This window comes from Empidonax traillii, unplaced genomic scaffold (genome assembly GCF_003031625.1).
Source record: "Empidonax traillii isolate 1590-97213 ecotype Southwest subspecies unplaced genomic scaffold, ASM303162v1 scaffold292:size1342341, whole genome shotgun sequence".
Lineage (NCBI taxonomy): Eukaryota > Metazoa > Chordata > Aves > Passeriformes > Tyrannidae > Empidonax > Empidonax traillii.
The window spans coordinates 30,776-52,847 of record NW_020955485.1 but is presented as its reverse complement, the minus strand read 5'-3'; the positions used below and the strand labels follow the sequence as shown (position 1 = coordinate 52,847).

Genomic DNA, 22,072 nt, shown 5'->3' with positions numbered 1-22,072 from the left:
GAGCTATCCCAGTTCATCACTCGCTCTTTCAGCACTGGTGAAGGTATTGCCTTCACTGGCTCAAGACTAACAGAGATGCCAGAAGATCCAGGCTTTCCAGATCACCCTACGCAATCAAAATCATGCCCAGGAAAACCCAAACTTGTTCTTCCAAAAATTTTGCCGTTATTTCCACAGAGCTCTACAGCAGAAAATTCTCCTATATGACCCCAAAGAAAGGTGTTCCAAGCTTGGGAGTTGCAGGGCCAATGACGGTTCTTCAAAGAATGAAAACAGCACATGGAGAAGGGGGGAGGAGGAGCACTAAAAATAATCATTTAGTATCACCTGTATCTTCATCCTGGCTATCTCAGGCTCCACTGTGATTGAAGGGCTCAAAATTCTGAGTCCCTCAGATACTGTCAATGGGTAAAAATCTCCCCAGTAAACAATGTTCCTTCAGTTCTAACTAAAAGGAAAATTCCCTAAGAGTGAAAACCACCATATAAAATCTTTAATTTTGTCATCATTCGTAATTATAATGTACTTCTCGGAGGAATCTGACCCAGAGGAAATTTGACTGCCTTCCACAAGAAGTGATCCATGGCACTACACTCATTCATACTTTATACAGATTCAAAGAAAATAAAAATATGCAAGCATTTTTTTGTTGACACAGTTGCCTAAGTTTTGTCTCTTTTTTTGTTACTACGTATTTTTAGCTATTAATATTAAACTAATAAATTATATTAAACTATTAAGCTATTTAAACATCCATGAAGCAAACTCCAACGCAAATTGATTAATGGTGTTTGGGTTACCACCTTTACCTAGAAAAGGCCTGAGAACAGTTAATGACTTGCAGTCTCACACTGCAGGGTGGCCCACACAGGTGCTTCCATTGCTACAGCTGCTGGTGGTGATACCCAGAAATACTGCAGTCAAGGAGAGCCCCTTTCAAATAGCTCATAATTGCTCTCAGGGGAAGAGAAAAGCAGATGCACGTAATAAGTCCTTCATGTAAATGTTTTCTTTATCGCTGAACTTCCTCAATGGAAACTGAGTTAGGAGGAGCAGGAAGCAAGAATAGGGGAGCCTCTTCATACTCCAGCCCACATCAAGGTTGAGTCCATTGAGACAGGCCCAGGACCCCAGTGAGCTGGTTCAGAACACTTAACTAATAAAAACTTGGGATTAATCTCAAAAAATTAGGAATTTCATCCTCAAAATAGCTTTTTAACGGTATAAAGTGAAATACAGTGTTAGGGCTACATTGAAGGAAAAGAAACAAAATGGGGACTCAGTGAAGCTGCGTGAAGGTTGACTAACTTTTAGAAGCCTGTCAACATGTATAAACAACCTTATTTCTGGCACAGTTTATCCACAATCTCTACTAAAGTTCATTTTCTTTAATCAAAACTTGTAACAAGTGTGGTAGGTTGACCCTGGTTGGGTGCCAGGTGTCACCAAAGCTGCTCCATCACTGCTCTCTTCAGCCAGGCAGGGGACAGAAAATACAACAGAAGGCTTCTGGGTCAAGGTAAGGACAGAGAGAGATCACCCACTGAACACCCTCATGGCCAGTCTGGGCTTGGGGAAATGGGTTTAAGTTATTACCAATCAAACTGGAATAAGATCATGAGAAATAAGGTTAATTCTTTAATATACCTTTTCCCCAGCCCAACCTTTTTCCCTATCATCTCTGTCTCCTCTCCTCAAGCAGTGCAGGGGGATGGGAATGGGAGTTGCAGTCAGCCCAGCACGTTGCATCTGCCACTCCTTTTTCCTCAGGAGACTCTTTACAGTCTTCCCTTGCTCCATCCTGGGATCCCTCCCCCTGGACACTGTCCTTCATGAACTGCTCCAGTGTGGGTCCTTACCACAATATACAGTCCTTTAGGAACAAATTGTTCCAGAGAGGGTCCCCTGCAGGATCCCAAGTCCTGCCAGCAAACCTGCTCCAGCACAAGCTTCCCACAGCCTCCATGGGTAATCCATGTGCTCTGGTGGCTCCCTGCTCCACCACTAACCTCCATGAGTTGTAGGGGGACAGCCTGCCTTACCATGGTCTGCCCCACAGGCTGCAGGGAAATCTCTGCTCCCGCACCTGCAGCACCTCCTCCCACTCCATCTTCACTGATGGTGGTGTTTGCATAGTTGTTTCTCACATATTCTCGCTCCTCTCTCTGCTATTGTTCTTCCCCAGTTCTTTTTTTTCCCCTCTCCACTCAGTTTTGCCAGAGGCACTCCCACCACTGCTGACAGGCTCAGTCCTGGCCAGAACTGGATCCATCCTGGAGCCAGCTGGCACTGGCTTTGTCAGACACAGGAGAAGCTTCCAGCAGCTTCTCACAGAAGTGAGCCCTGCAGCCCCCTGCTACCAAAACCTTGCCATGCAAACCAAATACAGCAAGACACAGCTGGAACACAGGAGATGAGGAAAACCCAAGGTGTTCATAGATCCAAAGAAAAGCTATTTGGTGCCAAACCCCGGAGACAAACACCAGATGTTCTCAGCCAGCCCCAATCCCAGCTCTGCCAGACACAGGGAACATTGTTTAATCCTTTGTTCTTGGGTGTCACATATCTGTAATGGTAACAAAGCACCATGGACTGACTAATCCATGGTCCAAAGGCAGTCTCTGCATGGCAGCAGAGTTGGACATCCCCAACAGTATTGAGAAGGACAACGTTTATCACGTATTATTGAAGACTACATGACATTCAACCATATGCATCCGTCCAAAGACCTTTTTCAAACAAGCTCTGAGAGCTACAGTTCTCAGAACTACTGCAGTCTGAACACTAAACAGGTCTATGAAAGTTACAAGGTATAAGTCCAGAATTTCCTTGCCAGTGGGACCTTCTTGGGTGTTTTATTTAAGCCTTGTGGAATTCATTCTCATTCGCAGATTGGATGTTAAGAAGTCAGAAAGCTACAAACATTCTTTCTCTTTTCCTTAAGAGCTGTCCTGCTTGGTCTAAACCTGTTCCCAGCTGCAGCCATTTATCCTGTTACCTTGATGGCAGGTGGATAACCTTACTGTCATTCTGGTGACCACACAAAGTTTATTTAAATAAAGTCAGACATTTATTTGCAGTATAAACAGGCTATGATGAAAACCAACCAACCCCAGCAATCCACTTGTTCTGTTTACTTAGCTATTGCTCCTGAAAAACAGAAGAGGTGACTAAAACCCTGCCAGGCATTTCTTTTCCATTTAGTTTTTAAGGAGCCTTCTATTCAGGTGGCCTTTTTGATTCAGTTATGAAACCTTACATTGTACTAGTACTCTGCTGTAGCTTTTTCTGCAGCAGAGCCATCCCTCTTCCATTTGAATTGTCCGACTGTGATGACCCTGATGTCTTTAAAGCTGTCGATGCAGCACTGCAGAAGTACAATGGCGACAGAGCAACTGGTAATCAATTCGCTCTATACGTGGTGATGGAAGCCAAGAGAACTGTAAGTAGACTTTGGGGGAAAAAAAAGAAAAAAAAGTTGGGATTGTTTATGCAGTGTGAATCAGCTTATCTCCATCTCGTTTTTAAGGGGGCAAGCATGACAGCACAGTGCCTTCCAAAAACGTTTTAAAAAATCGAAGTGACTTGCACAGTACGATACTCGTTCCCATGACAAGCAGGGACGTATTTTATGTTCTTATCAACAGAACTGTGTGTGCTGGTGAATTGCTTACTAATACAAGGACTAAAGAATAGAAAAATTCTATCACTAATACAATTTGTCTTACTAATCCCCTCTGTTCTCTCCTTTCTTTGTTGGGAATTTTACCCCTTTCTATCATCACTAAGGTTTTCAGATCAATGGTAAAAAACTGCTTACTAAAAACATTATATAATCTTGACTTGGCAAGAGCTGGTGTCACAAATAAAAACGAATGACCTGATAAAGTTTGGCAATACTCTGAATTGTTTGGGAATATTATTTGACTGACACCTGTCTTAAGTCAAAGATCTAACTAACAGCACCAGGTGGTATATTAGTCGAACAGGGTGACAGCTAAAATTACAGGAAAAAAAAAGAATGCAACATGATCCTTTGCCTGGAGTCCTTCTGTATAACCTTAATCTAACAAAAGAGTATTTACCTCTGAGAAGCATACAAAGATGGTATTACCATAATAATGACAGGCACTACTTTACTTGAAAATAACATTAGCATTTTTTTTCTACTGGATTGGATTTTCAGATTTAAACCACAAGAAAACCAGTGTCAGAGAGAATATTTTGCAGCCCAAAATCACAAGGCACTCTTAACCAGCTAGAAATTTACCTCAGAAAGGGGACGTGCACTCCTAAATGCCTTACAGCAAACTACCCCCACCTCCTGGCACCCGCCCTCTGGTGTTCCTGTTTACACACTGTGGAGATTTAAGCATGTGGAGACAAAGACTAAAATCAGGAAATCTTTTATGCAATTAAATAAATGAATAGCCTCACTGTTTTCACTGAACCACACTCATCTTTAACAATAGCCAAATGCAAACATCTCTGTATCAGAGCTGTAATACCACATTCTTTCTGCTGATGTTCCCAAAGGAGTTTCAGCATTTTATCTTGAATAATGTTGTATTTTTAAGAATACACATTTCTTGCAATTATTATTCATCTTTCCTTCTCTAGATATCCATCTTTCCTTTCCTTAAAAGATCTGAAGTGGAAATCAACTATTACTTTGAATCACTGATCTGATTACGATGTTAAGTAAAAAACAGAGAAAAGGAATCTGCAATTGAAATTTCCTCATACTGGAGATTCTTTTCTAAAAAGAGTATAGATTTTACTCCTTGCTAGTCTCACAATGTTGAATACATTAATTAAATAGCTGGTTATTACATATTCATGTACATCCATTATTGATAGGGTAATAAAACATAAAAGCTGACTAGTGAAAGACTAAACCTGCCCCAGTTAAAGGCATAGCTGCTCATAATAATAATGAAATAAACCCATAGCAAATAACATACCAAAACAATGTCTTTTCTTATGTATTTTGTTTACTCACTGAGCTGATTTACTGCAGATTTAGAACACTGTAACAGAGAACAGAATTTGGCTCTTTTTAAGTCCCAGACAATATAATCTGATGCAGCTCCATAAATGTCAATTTCTTCCTGCTGAGGATTAAGTCTATTATATTTTTAGAGCTCTTTTTATCCTTTTTTACAACCTGCAACCATTATATCAGGTACTTGTACACTTCTTCGTAGCTGTAGCAATACATAACAGGAATTGAGAGAAGGCAGAATATAATTCTGTGTCTACATCAGTGTAAATCCAGCATATGCCACCCACACCAGCTCAGCTTCTCTTTCTTGGTACCACTAAGGCAAGAATTATCATTTAATTCTCCCAGCGAATAATAACTGGTTATTTGAAAATAACCAGTGCTAAAATACAGCAACTGCCTCTTTGTATTTGAAAAGTTACATTGGCAGAGCATTTTTAGTGGCTGTAAAAGATTAGTAACTTCTGACTTCATACCTTCTCTAAAGGATGAACCACAAACTTTGGAGTGTGTCACCATCACCTGCAGGCACAGGCTCACTGCTTGCTTTACGGCAAGGAGAAAATGCCCGCTACTGATTTACCAACTTCTGAAATACTTCCACGAGCCAGGCCAAACTTTGCTGAATACTTTTTATTCATCTCATGGGATTCCTGAGGCTGCCCTCGGCTGCAGCTCAGCCTGCAGTGCCCGCAGAAAACCGCAGGCAGTGCCAAGGGCTGTCTCCAGAGCACAAGCCCTGCTCGGCCCTTCCTGCAGGTGGCACAGCTGAAGTTCCCCGGCTCCCCCACCATGGGCACTGCCAGGCTGCCCCAGCGCTGCTGAGCCCCGGCTGCCAGGGGAGCTGCACAGAAGCAGAGTAGACAGATCTGGGAGAAGGCCAAGAGTGAGAGCGAGGGAGTCAGACAGGAGCACAGTCCAAGCTGGTGATTATGCTAACAATCCAAACAGCCATCCAAACTGGCTTTTCTGGAGTACATTTAAATGAGATTATAAAACCTAACCACTTTCTAGTTCTAAAACCCTTGGTACTACAAGTTAAAATGAAGGTAGTTGAGCATATTGTATCTATTACATCAACACATTGCCATTGTAGGTAAGGGCTAAGTAATATAATTAGATTAGTTAATATTTGAATTACCACAATCTGGGAGACCAGCAGCCAATATGAAACCATACTATAAAATACAAGGTAACAGATGAATAGTATTTACTTTTCGGAGCTCTTATCTTTTCACTTGATTTATTACTATGCAAATGATGACCTGTATACTGTTCTAATACAGGCAGGTCCTGACCCACAATTCTATATGAAATATCGAATACTTGAAACTTCTTGTGCCATTGAGGAAAACAAACCCTGGCAACACTGTCATTACAAACCATCTGCAGAGGCTGTAAGTATCTGTTCTTCTTACAAGTTCTCTGTACAGAAACATCAGTATAATGACCAGGAATGTATTTGCCTGGGGGAAAATGCAGTAGAAAAATTAATTGTTTTAGCTGTGGTGCTTTTGAGAGCTTATATGACTAAAGTACAGTAAAGAAATGTTTAAAATTCTAAAGTTAACCATTATAATAACGATTTTTCCTTTATAATCCTGAATATATGCAGAAAGGAACATTTCAGAGCTTCAATATGAATGTTGACAATAAACCCAACATAAGATACGTGCACACAGCAAGGGCTGTAAAACTTTCTATCAATTATGTATAATGGAAACTTGCACAACCAAATGCTGACATGGAAGCCACTAGGGCACAAAATCTGGCAGAGGTCTTTCAGCAGTGCAAAGAGCAAATTGGGTAAATAGTTTATACAGTCTTTATTCAAGAGGATGTGGTAATTTCCATTATTCTGACCGTAAATTCTTCAGTTAATCAATATACATCATACAAATACAAAGCAATCTTTCAAGTTATCTGCTCAGTTCATCCCCTGCTTTCCTCACAATCAACAAAACTGGTCCTTTTCCAGGAAAAAAAGAGCAAATTAGACACTACCACAAATGTACACATCAACCCCTTGCCAAAATCAGTTTGCAACTGTCAGCTGTGTTCAACAACTAGAGGCATTATATAGCACTGTATTTTTCCTCAGCAAGTTCAAGACAATTGTTGCCGTATGTTTTTGCAGCAAACAGGAGAATGCACAGCTCGAGTTCACATGAATGATGCCGAAAAAACAAGTAATGTTACACAAGAGTGCAAAATTTTCTCAGGTATGTAAATATTTGGGACAGTATTCAACAAATACACTGACAAATAAGAATGGAATAAATATAATGCTGAGACTTTCAGGTGATTTTAAAGGTAGAAGTTCCTTATCATTCTATGTAGGCATTTATAAATAATCTTCCATAAGCAACTACATGTTAAGAATTTCACTGTTATACACATATAGTCAGTGAAGCACTGGCAGTTTCTGTCCAGGGTAATAAAAATGAGCCTGTGTTTGTAGTAAGTTTCTTCAAGCACTGAAATTGTCACAAGTTAAAATTAATTTTCTAAAGACCAAAAGCATCCCAGTAACTTAAGAGACTAGATACAACTTGTCACACTTCAAATTTCTGTCCTTACTTGTTTACATATAAAATTGTGCCAGGAATCATTAGAAAAATACTTTATATGACAAAATTGCACCTCAATTTTCTCCAAACTAGAAATGAGTATTTCTGTTAAAGTTTACCAAAACAAATATTTACCCCAACCAAGAAAAGAAAACTAAAATTTCATTTACAAAATAATTCTACATCGTTTACAGCGATGTAATTATATGAGAGACTGTGATATCTTTTAGACCTCAACAGTAAGCATTACTACATTTCTAACCTATAAGATATTCACATATAACTATTATATTCACATAGAAATTTCCTTTATTAAAAAGAGATCATGTTGTTTTAAAACTTTGTAACTGAGAGCTCTATTCCTACTGTTCTAAAAGACATATCCAAGCTAGCTTTAAAACATCCATCTATCTATTAACTACAGAAATATTTACCACGATTTCTGAGATGTTTGGCAATTCTTTTTTGTTGTTGTTGTTGTTCCCAGTTATCTTATTTAAAGCCAAAACTGGCGTTACCTACAGCCAGTGTCCTTCTAGGAACTGCAGTGCATGAACTCCATGTTCTACTGCTTTTGTAAGGCAATGGTGACATCTAGTTGCCACTAAAAGAATGCACGGGAAATTTGCATTTGAATCTTTGCTTAGAAAGCATAAAAAACCATACATAAAGTAAATGAATTGTGTTTTCAGCCTAAGAAGCTCATCTCTTCTTACCAAGTTGTAGCAACTCTGAAAAAAAGATACACAATTGTTCAGCATTGTCCTTACAAAAGTGTCGAGACCACCGTTGGTCTAGAATGGGGTGTGCTCTTGGTTTATTATTTATTATCTCCTTTGTGATTATTTACTGAAAATATGGGCACACACAAATATGTACATATTTGCCATTACAGAGTCCAAATAAGTGAGGCTAGAAACACTAAGGGCCAGAGTTTGTTCATGTACCCCTCAGAGAGTTAAGCCTAAATATTACTGCTTGCACCGAGATATTCCAAATGTACAGAGGAGCCAAACCAGATCCAAAGGATTCAAACAGAAAGAACAAAAAACCAGATCCTGAGGGGTGAGGAATTTCCCCACCATCTTAGATACCACACTGTTCAGCCTTTTTGGTGGCACAGTTTGATCTAACTGACCCTGGACTAGTTTCCGGCTGGTGCAAGCTGGCGGAACTCCATCAAAGCCAGTTTATGCCAGCTGAAGATCAAGCACACAAATTTTACTTCAATTCCACAGAGACCACATATTGTCCCACTTTCATTCTCAAGCTCGCTGAATCGTGAAATTAATTTATGTACTGAACTATAAAATTAATTTATGAAAATCCAATCCATGATTACTAGAAAGGAAAGAGAGTTAATAGGATTAGTAGTAGGAAACAGGAGTTTGAGCATCCCTTTCAAGCTTGTGTATCCACAGCCAATCCAGCTGGTTAAACCTGAAGGTAACACCAAGTGGTAGCTGGCAGCCAACTGACTAGCAGGGGCAGTAGAATAGTCCAACTGCAGTACCAAGGGCACCCAGACTCAGAACAGTTCACAAGGGTGAGCCAAAATGCTCCTGCTGAAGTCCCCATCCCCAAATACTGTGAGGACAGCAAGCAGCTGCCACTGTGGGGGAGCTTTGAAGAACCTGAAGAACATCCCCTTTGAGTTGTAGCCTCCACCGGCTCTTCCCTGACTGCACGAGTAATGACCCTTCCTTAATGGTGTCAGAAGTACTTCCAAGGTTTTTCTAAGATTCAATAATTGCTCGATGGAGTTCACTGCTGAAACCATGCCTGGATCCTGATGCCATGGATGGCCCCTGCCACCACAAACCAGAGCACGTTTCTAAATACAACAAACGCCTCTGCAGGCCTTGAAACTGGAATGTGGGGTTTGCTCATCACACCGGTTAGAAGCAGGAAAGGTTCTTGCTCATTCCCAGGTAGGAAAAATTAAATCCTAAAGCTGTTTTACATGAAGCCCTATATTTTTTGGTTTGTTTCTTTTCCAGATGTGTCAAAGATAAGAGTTACTCACATTCCATGTCTTGGATGCTATCATCCTCTATCAGCTGACAGTTCACAAGTGTCAGAAATTCTGAATAGAGCCATTCAGAAGTTTAACAAGCACAGTGATGAGCCTGCCCTTTTCAAGCTCATAGAAATAAAACAAGCTAAAAGACAGGTTTGTGCATTATTTTTCTCTAAATTTTACCAGAACAGCAACCCAAAGCAGGTGACTTGTTTGGTTTGTGTACTTTTCTGATATTAGAGTGGCTTATAGTTCATAATAGAGCATACAAAATGCATTTAAAGTGTAGATTCTATAAATAATTATCTTAATTTATAAGGAGTCATTAATGGTTAACTACTGGATTTTCAGAGCTGACAATCTGCAGTTGCATCTAACCAGTGTTTAGCACCAGTTTATTTGCATTCAGTGCTGACATCTTGTGCCATCTCAGATGCTCCTGGGTACTTCTCTTGGCCTCTTCTTGAGGCTCCAGCAGGAGCAGATCTCTCCTGGGGTCTGTGCCAAAGCTGCCAGCCTGCACAGATGTCTCACATACTCTACAGCCTCTCAAACAGCAGCAGGCATCTATGTTTTTGCAAGGCAGTAGGGCCCATATGTCAGCAGCTGCTATACACTATAGAATGGGTAAACACCACACAGGAAAAATGGCAAGAAAACCAAAAAGCCAGAATGCCACTCACGGAAATATTTCTGCACACAGGAATATCTGCTTTGCTAGAAATGACTCCTTGGGTTGTAGAAATTTTGTGTCATCTGGTATTCCATGCAACAATTTCTTCCCTGTGAAAGGCTCTCCTTTGGACTGGTGTGACACTGCTAGAAAGTAAAATTTGTTTGGTTTTTAACTAGTATATAACCTGACACCAAGTACACAGCCTTTTCTTTGAATATGCATGTATTAGTCAAAAAGCATCTTCTGGTCTCATGTCAGTTTGACCTCTGACTTAATTCAGACTTGTCCTTTTTATATTTACTGAGGGAAATGACTCTTTGCTGAAAGACAAACTTGCACAACATTTAAGCCGCATGACAAAATGTCACAGACTGCAATCCAGCAGCTGGAAGGAGAACCACCATGTCACTTCTGGCCAACAGAGACTGTCAGAGCCCTCTACTTCAACTGATCTGGGATGGAAAGTTCCTATATTTGATTATTTCTCCTTTTTACCCCAATGTTACCTGACCCAACACTATGATACGGAGAGATTTCATGGGTGAGAAGTAGTGGCTACAGTGAGGAAAATGTGACAGCTTTCTGGAGAGAAATTTTTAAAAAGGGTCACAAACCTGGACAGAACAGCGTGTGGGAGAAGGCAAAGCCTGGGATAGACACAATTATGGGTAGATGATAAATGCAGGACACTCAACAACAAATGATGTCAGCAGTATAAAGTTACATTATTCAGATACTGGTTTACTGTGTCTCACACTCAGGAATGCAGGACTTGCCAGGCTGTATTAGCATAGCCATCTATCTAGACCAGCTTCCTGTCACTGGGATTAATAAGTAACAGGCACTTTGGAGGAGAGTGCATGAAACTCAGCAGGTTGAGGCTGCAGGCTTGCCAGGAGAAGTGGAAACCAAATACGAAGTGCACTTCTCACAAATGCAGGATTTAGTTTACTTTTTGTATCACAAGGACAAAAATCTTTTTGCTGTCCATGGACACTTTATGGTTAGTGACTGCAAAGTGATTTGATGGGAAAGCACTAGAAGAATAGTTTTGCTTTCTTTGCTAATCACATTTAATAGTTTAACTTGCAATTTTGTATTGGTTTAAATAAGGTAAAACTTAAATATCTCTTCCAGGTGGTAGCTGGATGGAATTACATAATTGAATATGAAATTGAGGAGACAAATTGCTCCAAAGAGCAATTTCCAGATTTAACTCCAGAGTGCAGAACCACTTCTAGAGGTGTAAGTATTCTTCAAAATCTGTTTATTGAGAAAATATCATATTAACAAATAATCACTGAGATTCGACTCAAGAAAATATTTAGTCTTGCTTCACTTTGAATGAAGTTTAAATCCAGTCTTATACATAACTATTTATGCAACTAGAACATCCATGTTTTCTCCTGAATCAGTGACTAAGAGGACCACTGAAATGCTTACAGATTTAGGCTCTACAGAATCTAAACAGTCTCACACAAATAATAAATCCCTTGAGAAGTTCCTATTCAGATGTTCAAGGAGTTACTCATATACAACTCAAGAAGCACTAATTAAAATTAGCACCATTTTTCCAGCTTAAGACATATTTTCTAAGAAAAGTCATTAGCTCAATTATTACTCAACCTCTACCACAGTCCAAATAAGAGAACTTCAAAAGAAATTTATTAACAAATATACATAATCTAGCTAAACAGGGCTGCAAAAACAAGTCCTCCCTCAGCTTCTCTGACCTGGAACTGAAGCAACTGTACCAAAAATAGAGGCTTCCTCTCTTAACTGACCTCCCTGAACCGGCTCACAAGGGGATCAGACAAACAATTCTGCAAACATGAGGCAGAGGGCAGGAATGCAGAGTCACAGTGAGCAGTGGTGGTGAACGGGAGGGGACTGACAGCATCTGTTTCAGCTGTTGTGGAAGTGCACTGCTGAGGGTTACACTCAAGAGCCTCTCCTGTTCCACAATCACTCCTTGTACATTTCCAGAGCGTTTCATAAGTATTGATCAAAAAGGGAAAGAATGACAACATTGTGCTCAGTACCAGAAGCGTGAGAACCAGACTAGCTGAAGCAAATCCCTGCATTATCCTTGTTTGCCCTTAAACCTTAAGCAAGTTACTTAATCTGCTTGAGTCTGAGTTTCCCCAGCTGTCACCTGCAGGTGATGACTTCTGTCACCTCACCTACTGCAGGGGTGCTCCCTCACTCACATACTGCTTTGGCAACCCAGGGGTTTTGGGATTAGATCATTAGCACTTATCCCCTGAACTGTTAAGCAGCTTTGCTAATAGATCATTGACAGATATTATTGGACTACCATATTCCACAAATATTTCATTTGTGGAAATGACCAAATTCCATGAAAGCTGCTTCTTACCTTTATTTAGCTCAGTACTATTCATTTTTAAATGGGACAAGGAGAACTGCACCCTGTTCAACACACATGTGAACCACTGATAATGCCAGTCTCTTTAAACCAGATAATAATTCTTGACATTATTTTTTATTATTTTTTTTCTAAACCACCACTAAGTAGATTTTTTTATGGATTACATTTTCAAGTATCTGTTACAGCCCTAAGATCTTGATCCTGAAATTTAAGCCTTCCTTCTTAATCTACAGTTAATTTGATAAAGGATTTCACCAAAACCTTTTCGAAAATCTCAGTATACTTTATCAACAGGTCTCTCTACCCATCTTTGTTGATGCTTTTGAAGAAATCTGACAAATCTGCAAAATATTACTTCTGTTTACCACAAAACCCCCAGTCTCTCCTTGATGTATTCATTCCCTCCAGTTCTTTCCTTATTACTATTTCTAATCACTGGAATGGTGGAATCAGTTTTATGGCTCTACAGCCTTTTAAAGAAAGAACAGATCAATGTCTGCTTTCCTCCAGCCCTAAGATATCAAGGTAATTTTAAACAAGTCACCTATCATAGTTCCTTTAGAAGACCTGAATAAATACAAGAAACTTAGTAATGTTTGATTTGATAATTGCATAATTTTCTTTTTGATCTGTACAGTTTGAGACAGAATTTCCACAGAGTTCTCCATAAAATAGGATTCTGGCTTGTAAACCTCCTCATTTTTTTTTTCTGTAATGAATATATACAAATAGTTCATTTGGCTTCTCTTTTATGATTTTCTCCAAGTGGTCCTTTCGAATCCTGATCATTTATTGGCTCTGCAGAAGCCTGTCAGGCTTCTGGCTCCCAGTATATTCAAGGAAGGAAGGAATTATTAGCAGCATGCTTGACTTATTCTGTTAGCAGGAAGGTATTAGGATGTGAGTTTGTTCATTATTTCTACATAATAAGGAGTTGTTCTGCATTTTTTACTCCAGCATGTAGGCAAATGTGAGGCCAAAGCATACCAGAATCTTCAGGCAGAGATCGCAGATATCAAGACCGAATGCAAACTTCGAGGTACGTCACAGGCACTATCAATTTTAAAAGTCCTGCAATTTCCAATGTTTTTTTTATTGTTATTTAGTGTTCCTTTTTCCCCATGCCATCTATCTGGGTACAGATTATCACAGCTTCAGAGCTTTAGAACAGGGAGCACAGTACTGCTCCATGTATTAAGTGCTGCACTCCCACCCATTCAGCCTTGGTTTTCTTCAACACACAAATTCATTGCTGTTTACATGCACCTCTTGTGCCACCTAAATCAGGTCTTCCCACACGTGTAGCAGTTCCCTCTCCATATATGCTGGCTATTCCCAGCTGGCACACAATTCTTGTTTCTATGAAAGAACTGTTAAGTGTCCAGTGTGACAGTAGATGCTGGTGCAGTGCTCTTTTATATAACCAACATGTGATATTGCTGATCACATAAAACTCAAAGATATTTTGGTTTCATTTCCCAGACCCAAATATGAAGCATTCCAAAAGGCAGAGAGAGGTTTCTAACTAACTTTTTCCCAGCCTTTACCTACACTGAATCTTTTGTTTCTTAGATCTGAACTCTGTTGGTCTCTTTCAGCTGAGGAACCAGCACATCCTGCCACTTGCCCAGGCTGTCCACAGACCATCTCAAGAACCAGTCCAGAACTGCAGAATCTACTGGAGCTTTCTATGGAGAAGTATAATTCAGAGAGCAATTACGATTTCCACTATAAACATGGAGAAGTACAATCAGCGACAGTTCAGGTTGGGGTTACAGACATTATCACTGGTCTGAGCTGAATGTTAGCTCAAGTTTGTATTTAGCTTTGAAATAATGGTTTCCTCTAAGTGTTGATACATTTGGTAACTGAAATATCCATGCAGTTTTTCTTGAAAAATTTTATCCATCTTGTCTTGCACTCAAAAATTATTCAAAAATCTCCCATTTCTTGAAATTTCATTTTTTTCTTAAAACAAAATTATTTTTAAAGCACAGGAAGAAGGTTGACTAGGAGTATTTCATTTCTTTGTACCTACCCCACTTTTTACCAGCCTTTGTAACATACCTTAGACTTTTAAAGTATAAAAGATCTATTAGACAGAACTACTCCCTTGATCTACCCCACCAATACTGTCTTCATTATTTGAAGCAGTGTCCACATCACAGTAGGTGTATGGTCCAAGAAATGAGGCTTCTCAATTTACCTGAGAAATCTGTTATTTTATATACTAATTGTGTTGCTAATAATACTCCAGCTAGATTCAGGAAAGGATATCCACACATAACATAAGATAAACAGAGAAATAGAGCTGGATAAAGAGGAACAAGGAATCTGGAGGATAATATTGGTCAGCATTTGCATCTGCCTTGTTTACTGTTCCAACACATCAAAACAGAGGTTAAAGACAGAACTGCAAACAAGACAATGAAGTAGTTCAGAAAATACTTGGTCACACCAGAATTTTTCTGAATAGCTCATGTTATCTTACTAATAACATCTGTGCTTTTTCTTTCTTTTCTTCTTTCAAACTTTTTTCTCCTTTCTGACTTTCCATATCATACTGATATTAGCATGCACACATCTTAAAAACAGACTTCAGAAAGACAGAATTTCATGTTTTGCCTGCTGTCTCTGAAGCAAGATATATTATCTCAAGCTCTGTGAAAAATACCCAGAGAACTCATAGCAGGCACATTCTTGAACCCTTGCAGATTCTCTCTTTAATGAGTTTGGCAAACAGGTTCTTTTTCAGCTGAGCCCGTTCATCACACACTTCATTTTACTCACATTCCACTTTTCTTACATCATATTTGGCTCTCTACAGCGCTATCTCTAATGATTTCATCTGTTACTAACGAAATTACTACAGGCATCTAATAAAACAAAGTCAAAATTGTGGGCCCAATATTATTCTGGCCTTTTCTGTTTCCTTCAGCTTCAATGCTGGAATTTTTGAGAGTGGGAACTGGAATAAATAAGTTAGTTGATTAGAAGCAGATACGTTTACTGACAAATATTTTAATACTGTTCTTCTTAACATATGTTGGCCCAGTGGTTAGGACTTGTAGAATATAAGTAGTATAAGCTTGTAAGTAGTATAAGCCTGTGAACTCTTTTCAATAAAATGCTTTTAGAATAGAAAGCCTTTTTTTTTTAAATTGCAGGTGGTTGCAGGAAAAAATTATGAAGTAAAATTTAGAGCCTGGAAGACAAACTGCTCAAAGAGTGAGTTTGAAAAGCTTAATGAAGACTGTGAAGCCACATCAGACAGTGTAAGTAATGATGATGTTGCCAACTGTAACGTTCCTAATGGACAAATTCATTTGCACCAGAAATTGTAAACACTTCAGTAAAATCACATGCTGAATTGTTACCTCTTTCAGTGTACTTTTGTTTCAAGAAGAGTAGCTTTCACTGTTTGTAACCCAAGCTGGTGACATATCAAAAACTGAGTCACTCCAGCTGCAGGATCAGTACTCACTGCAAAGCCAGAGGAACTTTCTTTTGATAATAATCAACCAAAGAAAGGAGAGGATGTGGCTGCTGAGAAATTAAATAGCTGTAGCACTCCTGACTCTGTGGACTTGTAGCTAAGGAAAACATGAGACTGGAGAGTTACTTGTGTGCAAAGGAATGATGTCTCTGGAGAGCACGCTGCTGACACCAGAAAAATGTGTTCCAGACACTGGAAAGTTGTGCTGATGGGGCCAGAAACCATTGGCAAGGGAGTTGTTTGGGAAGAGGGGCTTTGTCTCCCCTCTCTTTTCCTACCATATGAACAATGCTTACCCGTGAGATTTAAAAATTTGTTTGTGCACTAGGAGGTACAAAATAATAAAAAAAAAGCCTTTATCTCTATTTTAATTTCCCAATTTTTAATAGGAGAAATACTATCAACAAACAGTATTTCTTAGGAATATCATGAAGATTAAAGTTAGTGCTCCAAAAGTGCTAGAGTCGAAAGATCCAATTTTCAGAACCCAATCTCAAATCCAAAGTTGAATTAAAGTGGTGACACAGGCATACTATGACCTCAAAAATAAATATTCATCACTAAGATAGATTTCATAAATATTTGGGTAAATTTGCAAGTATTTTAAAATATTATTAGAAAAAACATTTTTTTTTTTCAGGTACAACACTTTTCCTTTGTGTCTGATGTTTTGTTGCCTTAATGTGTTGGGTTTGTTTTATTAACAGGCATCACTGTTGTGTGAAGCACAAGTTTATGTGGTCCCATGGGAGAATAAAATCACTCCAATGATTAAATGCTCTGAAGAACGAACAGTGGTATGATTCCTCTTCATCACCCACCATCTTAAGTAGAGCAAAGAACAAAGGCAGTCATTAAATTTTTTATCTATTCCAAATTATCCCATATTTTGTATCAAAAATAAGCTTTAGTAATGCCACCCTTCTCCCTCTCACCCTCTGACCTGAGCAAGCTGTTACATCGAAATCAGCTTCTCCACAAGGTGAGACAGTGGCCAACAAGGTGATCACAGCAACAAAGGCCACAGGACAGGGAGAACGCCCTGCCTGTTGACTGCTCCTCTGCACTGGCAGTTATGCTCTGAAGTATCATGCCCCATCAGCTGCTTTAAATTACTATTCATACTAGGTTTGAAACTTGAAACAAAAATGTATTTGGCAACACAATAATTATACCCCACAGATTTCCAAAGCATCTGTGAACCTTTTCATATCAGTTGAGCGGCAGATCGCCTGCCACTGCTGTCAATCTCTGCAGGAGGATCTTTCAGTTTCTTCCTACTCAGCTCCACAATTAACTAGCCCTGAACATGGGTCAGTTTGAAAATCTCAGAATGGAATATAAATATTTTTTATTATCAGAACTTTCTGATGACTGCAGGATTTTTAATAAATGCAGAGATTCCCATGCTACACTGAATAAAGACAGATTAACCTGCCCTCCTAATTAATAACCTCACTGTGCTCAGAACTTTCATAACTACATGTCCATTATGTATCAGCTAATATCTTTCCTCTCTGTTTTCACTACAATATTGTATCCACCTCAACTTGGAAATTTAGTTCCATCCCAAATAACTGATTTGTAGCTAGATAATGATCAGAGGCTTTGGTGGAGAGAAATGAAACCCATGTTGGACAGTGACTGTGTACCATGTATTCAGTCTTTGTCTTCCAGTTGAGCAGTGATAGGGGAGTAGAGATTACTCAATAACAAGTGAGTGTTTGATATTATCAGCTTTAACCTATGTGTGTTATTTCTAGGTAGTATTCTGAAATGCATACGCCAAATCTACAGGCAAAAACCTGAATAGTTACATTTTATATAACAAAATGGCACAGATCTTTTGTATACTCTACTATTGATACTACTCAGAGATGGGTTAGCCTTTAGCATAAATTGGTTTTATAAATCAGAGTATTATAATCTAAAAATTGTGGGGACATTTAGTCCTAGAAATCAACTGTATTGTTCATAAATTAAAACCAGTACATGTGTTTTGCTCTCTATAGTATCATTCCTCTCCTTAACTGGCAGAATTTCAGTGATATAGACATTTTTCTTTTACACATATACCTGCTAAAATACTCCAGAATTATTTGAGAGAATGTTTATGTTTGTATGCTTATCACAGATAGAAGAGAGAATTATCTAATTTACTTTAAAAATCTGCTAAATGATTTGGGTACTGCCATGGGCCAGCTTCTGAATTTCCCAAATCTGAAGCAATTGTTCTTGTTCAGGTAACAAATGTGGCTATCATGGCTATGTCTTTTAGGAATTTTTTGCAAGAAGGCCTCCTGGATTCACACCTTTCCGGAGTGCTTTACCCTCCTCCCCTGCAGAAGACAGTCAGAGTCCTGGCAAAGAAACAAAGGAAGATGCTGGACAGGAACCGGAAGGCAAAGGTGAACCTGAGCACAAACAGGGGCATAAACACGGGCAGGGATGTGAAAAGGATTGTGAGTCTGGCAAAAGGCATGCGCATGAAATTGGTTGAGGGTGCAGAACTGGCCACGGGTGTGGGCATAAAAAACACAGCAAAAATGGTAAACATGAATATCCAAACTCCAAATCTTCTGGGGAGTCCAGTGAAAGGGGTTTTAATCAAAACAAAACCACCCCATCATCCAGTGCTGAAACAGCACCGGAGATGGTTAGTCGAGGGATTGCAAGAAAGGAAACCAGTTCACCTGCAGAGCCACTAATTCTTCCCGATACTTCTTTATTTAATGGGTTGCCAGATCGCCCAGAATCTCTTCACCCCAGATGTCCTGGAAAACCATGGAAACAAATTATGGATCTTCCAGACCCTCCTAGCCTTCCCACAGAATTCACAAATGAGGATCTCTTGCCTTCTGCAAACGTTGATTCAGCAACAGCAGACGAAGAGAAAGACTTTGATCTCGCAGATGCCTTACAATAATTCAAACATTACAGGATCCTTTTCAGAAATGATACACAGAAAATAAGAAAAATAGTACCTTTTGAAAAGTATAAAATGTGAAGAGGCAAAAGCTCCTATTCTGTTAACTGAAAGACTCAAGTAGGTCACCAGCACTTCTGGGGACCCAAGACCATATGGCAATACTCTGTATCTCCATATATTTGCAAATATGTAAAGCAGTGTAAATCATCTGCCGCAAGCTGCTATAAGCACAAAGTGAATCACTGCATCAAATCTTACTGTATTATATTTAAAACAATGGCAGAAAGAATTTTGCAGATTACATGAAGAATCTCAACCAAATATGGGTAAAACAAAGGCAGAATAGAGAGCAAGGGAGCTTCTTCATATACATGAAATAATATTTCTCTGATTTACTGGAGTGAAATAAAGAACAAAATAAAGCAAAGGAATCTGTTTTACCTGTCAATTTCTTTAAACAAATTAATATTGCCACCAGTCTATCACTAGCAGGTTGTTCTGTTGGATAACAGGGACAGCTGAGAGAATCCTACATAAAGCACTTTTATTATTCCCTATACATATTATGCTAACTACACAGTAGAAGCACTATGATTGACAGATTTTTCATGTGGCAGAGGTGCACAAATATTACAGATCAGACAACAGAATTAAAAACTCTTAAGGCACCTAAAATTCGTTTGCCTTCTTCCATTATTAGAGTGCATAATTTTGAGACCATGTTTTCCCTCTGTATGGATCCAATAACTTATTCATCTGAAAAAAATACAATCCACAGCAAGAAACAAATAAATACTTTAATACTCAGATCAGTTCACCAGTTGGAACCACTACTTGGTCCTGTAAAAGGTTATTGACAGGGTAAGGTCCTAAAAGTGGTAACACTTCACTGATATTGTTGGAAAAGACCATATTGCCTGAAAGCACAGAGTAAGTATCCTCCAACACAGCTGCAATTCCCTGAAGCTGCTCATACCAGCTCCCGTAATTCTGTGGCATCAGGACTTTATATCCAACAGCTGGGAATGGGTCCTTCTTTTGCGTGCTGTGCTTCTAGGGCCATCACCTCCCTGGGGAGGAAGAACTAGACAGGTGAAGTCCATTCAGAGAATGCAAATGGATGGATGAACAGGATCAGGAGGTCTTGAAAGAGAAGTAGCTACAAGCAGAAGACACAGAAGTGCCTGACAGAGGCAGGGTGGAATGGTATGGACAGGGTGAAAAGAACAAAAGGAAACAGCAAATGAGTGGCAAAAACTGAAACAGACTGAATGGGATGGAGAAGTGGGCGAAGGCACCATGGGCAAGGAGCTAAAAAGGACAGGAACTGAAGAAGGGAGGTAAGAACAGAAGTAAAAAGCAAGAGACGTGTGCAGGAGGGTCTCTGAATCGTGGCAGGGCAGTCCCCAACACATCACAGAACTGAACTTACACTGCCTTGTATCTAAACATTCCCTGGCAGTGTAGCCACACCTCCCCTCTCTGGTGCCTGGTTCCTTTTTTCTAATTGCATTAAAAGCTTAATTGAAAGTCAAAAGTTCAAAATTAGAAACGGTCCCTGTGAATACAAACTCAGCCTGCTTATGTGCATCTAAATGGGATTTTTTTACACAGTGTAATTTGCTGCCATATAGACAGACATCTGTCATGACTGGTGATATATAATCAGAACCACTGTACTTGCTTTCTTTCTGAAAATTAAGTTACCAATCTTTCAGAATACAACTCAGTTGGAGCCCCATTTTAAAGAAAGATACAAAAATTATAAGTCCTGGATCAATCACTAATCAAATCCTGCATTTTTTTTTTCATTCGTTTCCTTGCAGCATAAAATGCAAAGTCTATCTTTTCTTTCTACCACAAGTACTAAACTTACAAAGCTAGACAAAGGAAAGCCTCGAATTATCTTTAGTTCTCTGCTTCTTTTCTTTTTTTTCTGAATTTTGACTCGTATGATTTTGTTTGTATCTGCAAACTCTCTGTGAATGCTGAATAATTAAGAACAGCATAAGCTCAAATCAGTTTTTCTTTAAATCACTCTAGCAATGTAAGTAATTAATACAAAATTACAGTAAAAGAAATAAAGATGCAAAGATGAGAAAACCAAAGTTTTCTTCCCATTTCTGATGTCCCTGATCTGAACAAAAAGACAGTCACACCCGTGATGTATTCTCCCCACAGAGAATCATATGTACATGATCACGAGTAGTGAGACAGACTGAGTGGTCATTTACCATGTGCTATAGTGATGACGTGAGGTTTCATTAATGTTTAAGACAAAGGTGACAATTTCAATTTGCTTTTATAACTTACAGAAATAATTACTTAAAAAAAAAAAATCATTCTGGAATAAAAATCAGTATTCCAGTCTAAAAATTTTGAACCAGAATGTTCGGATATTTTTAAAATGGAACATTTCAATTTTTCGTTGACATGTTCTCATTTACAACAAAACAGCACTTTCGGATGGAAGAATCTGCTGTCAGAAAACTCCTGACCAGCCCTGTTTCAGCTCTGCTGCTGAGAGCTCTGCAAAGCTCCCAGCTTCTCCTACTGCTGGAATCACGCTGGCGCACTCTGTCCAGGGACCACGGTGCCTAACGAGCACTTTCCTCCTTGGCCAGCAGATGGCACATTTTTTTGCCACAGGGTTTATGATCTCCAAATTTTGGCAGTTTTGTGATTGCCAGGAAAGGCTTAGTAGCTTAACACTCAGCGTTTCGTTTGGGTGAGTAACAATGTAGATACAAACATCCCATCTGTGCAATCTGTTTTAAATATTAAGCTCTAGCAACAGAGCTCCAAAGTTTGACAGTTAATTATGAGCAAGGTGTATAAATAATGTTCTAAGTGTAATTTCATGATCACAAAAAATAAAGGCTATTCCTGTACCAGAAAAAATTGCATTGTTAGTGATGCAGAAAATGCAGGAACTACGAGTCTGGGGTATGAAAACATGTCTGAATTAAAGCTCTGTTCATAATACT

At 39.1% G+C, this 22,072-nt stretch overlaps 2 protein-coding genes across 2 annotated transcripts in view; both read left to right on the top strand.

Moving 5' to 3' along the window:
• Positions 1–653, top strand: part of LOC114060787 (histidine-rich glycoprotein-like) — a 10,094-nt gene extending 9,441 nt beyond the window's left edge. Inside the window, exon 8 of the mRNA XM_027890586.1 lies at positions 13–653. Within this exon, the coding sequence (XP_027746387.1) occupies positions 13–207 (195 nt within the window). The 3' untranslated portion in view covers positions 208–653. The remainder of the gene's footprint in view (positions 1–12) is intronic.
• A 2,471-nt stretch (positions 654–3,124) lies between these two features.
• Positions 3,125–19,125, top strand: KNG1 (kininogen 1). Its single transcript, XM_027890597.1, has 11 exons — positions 3,125–3,442; positions 6,292–6,402; positions 7,143–7,227; positions 9,576–9,748; positions 11,409–11,516; positions 13,618–13,699; positions 14,259–14,425; positions 15,828–15,935; positions 16,864–16,953; positions 18,435–18,564; positions 18,901–19,125. The coding sequence occupies exons 1-11, from the start codon at positions 3,248–3,250 to the stop codon at positions 19,080–19,082; spliced, it is 1,431 nt and encodes a 476-aa protein (XP_027746398.1). The 5' UTR covers positions 3,125–3,247; the 3' UTR covers positions 19,083–19,125.
• The last annotated feature ends 2,947 nt before the right edge of the window (positions 19,126–22,072 follow it).

Bases quoted from the DNA above. Each gene is read 5' to 3' on its own strand.
- KNG1 (XM_027890597.1), top strand. From the start codon at position 3,248: ATGAAACCTTACATTGTACTAGTACTCTGCTGTAGCTTTTTCTGCAGC. The intron at 7,228-9,575 runs GTATGTAAATAT...TTTCTTTTCCAG, and splicing joins AGAGTGCAAAATTTTCTCAG to ATGTGTCAAAGATAAGAGTT. The intron at 18,565-18,900 runs GTGAACCTGAGC...ATGGGTTGCCAG, and splicing joins ACAGGAACCGGAAGGCAAAG to ATCGCCCAGAATCTCTTCAC.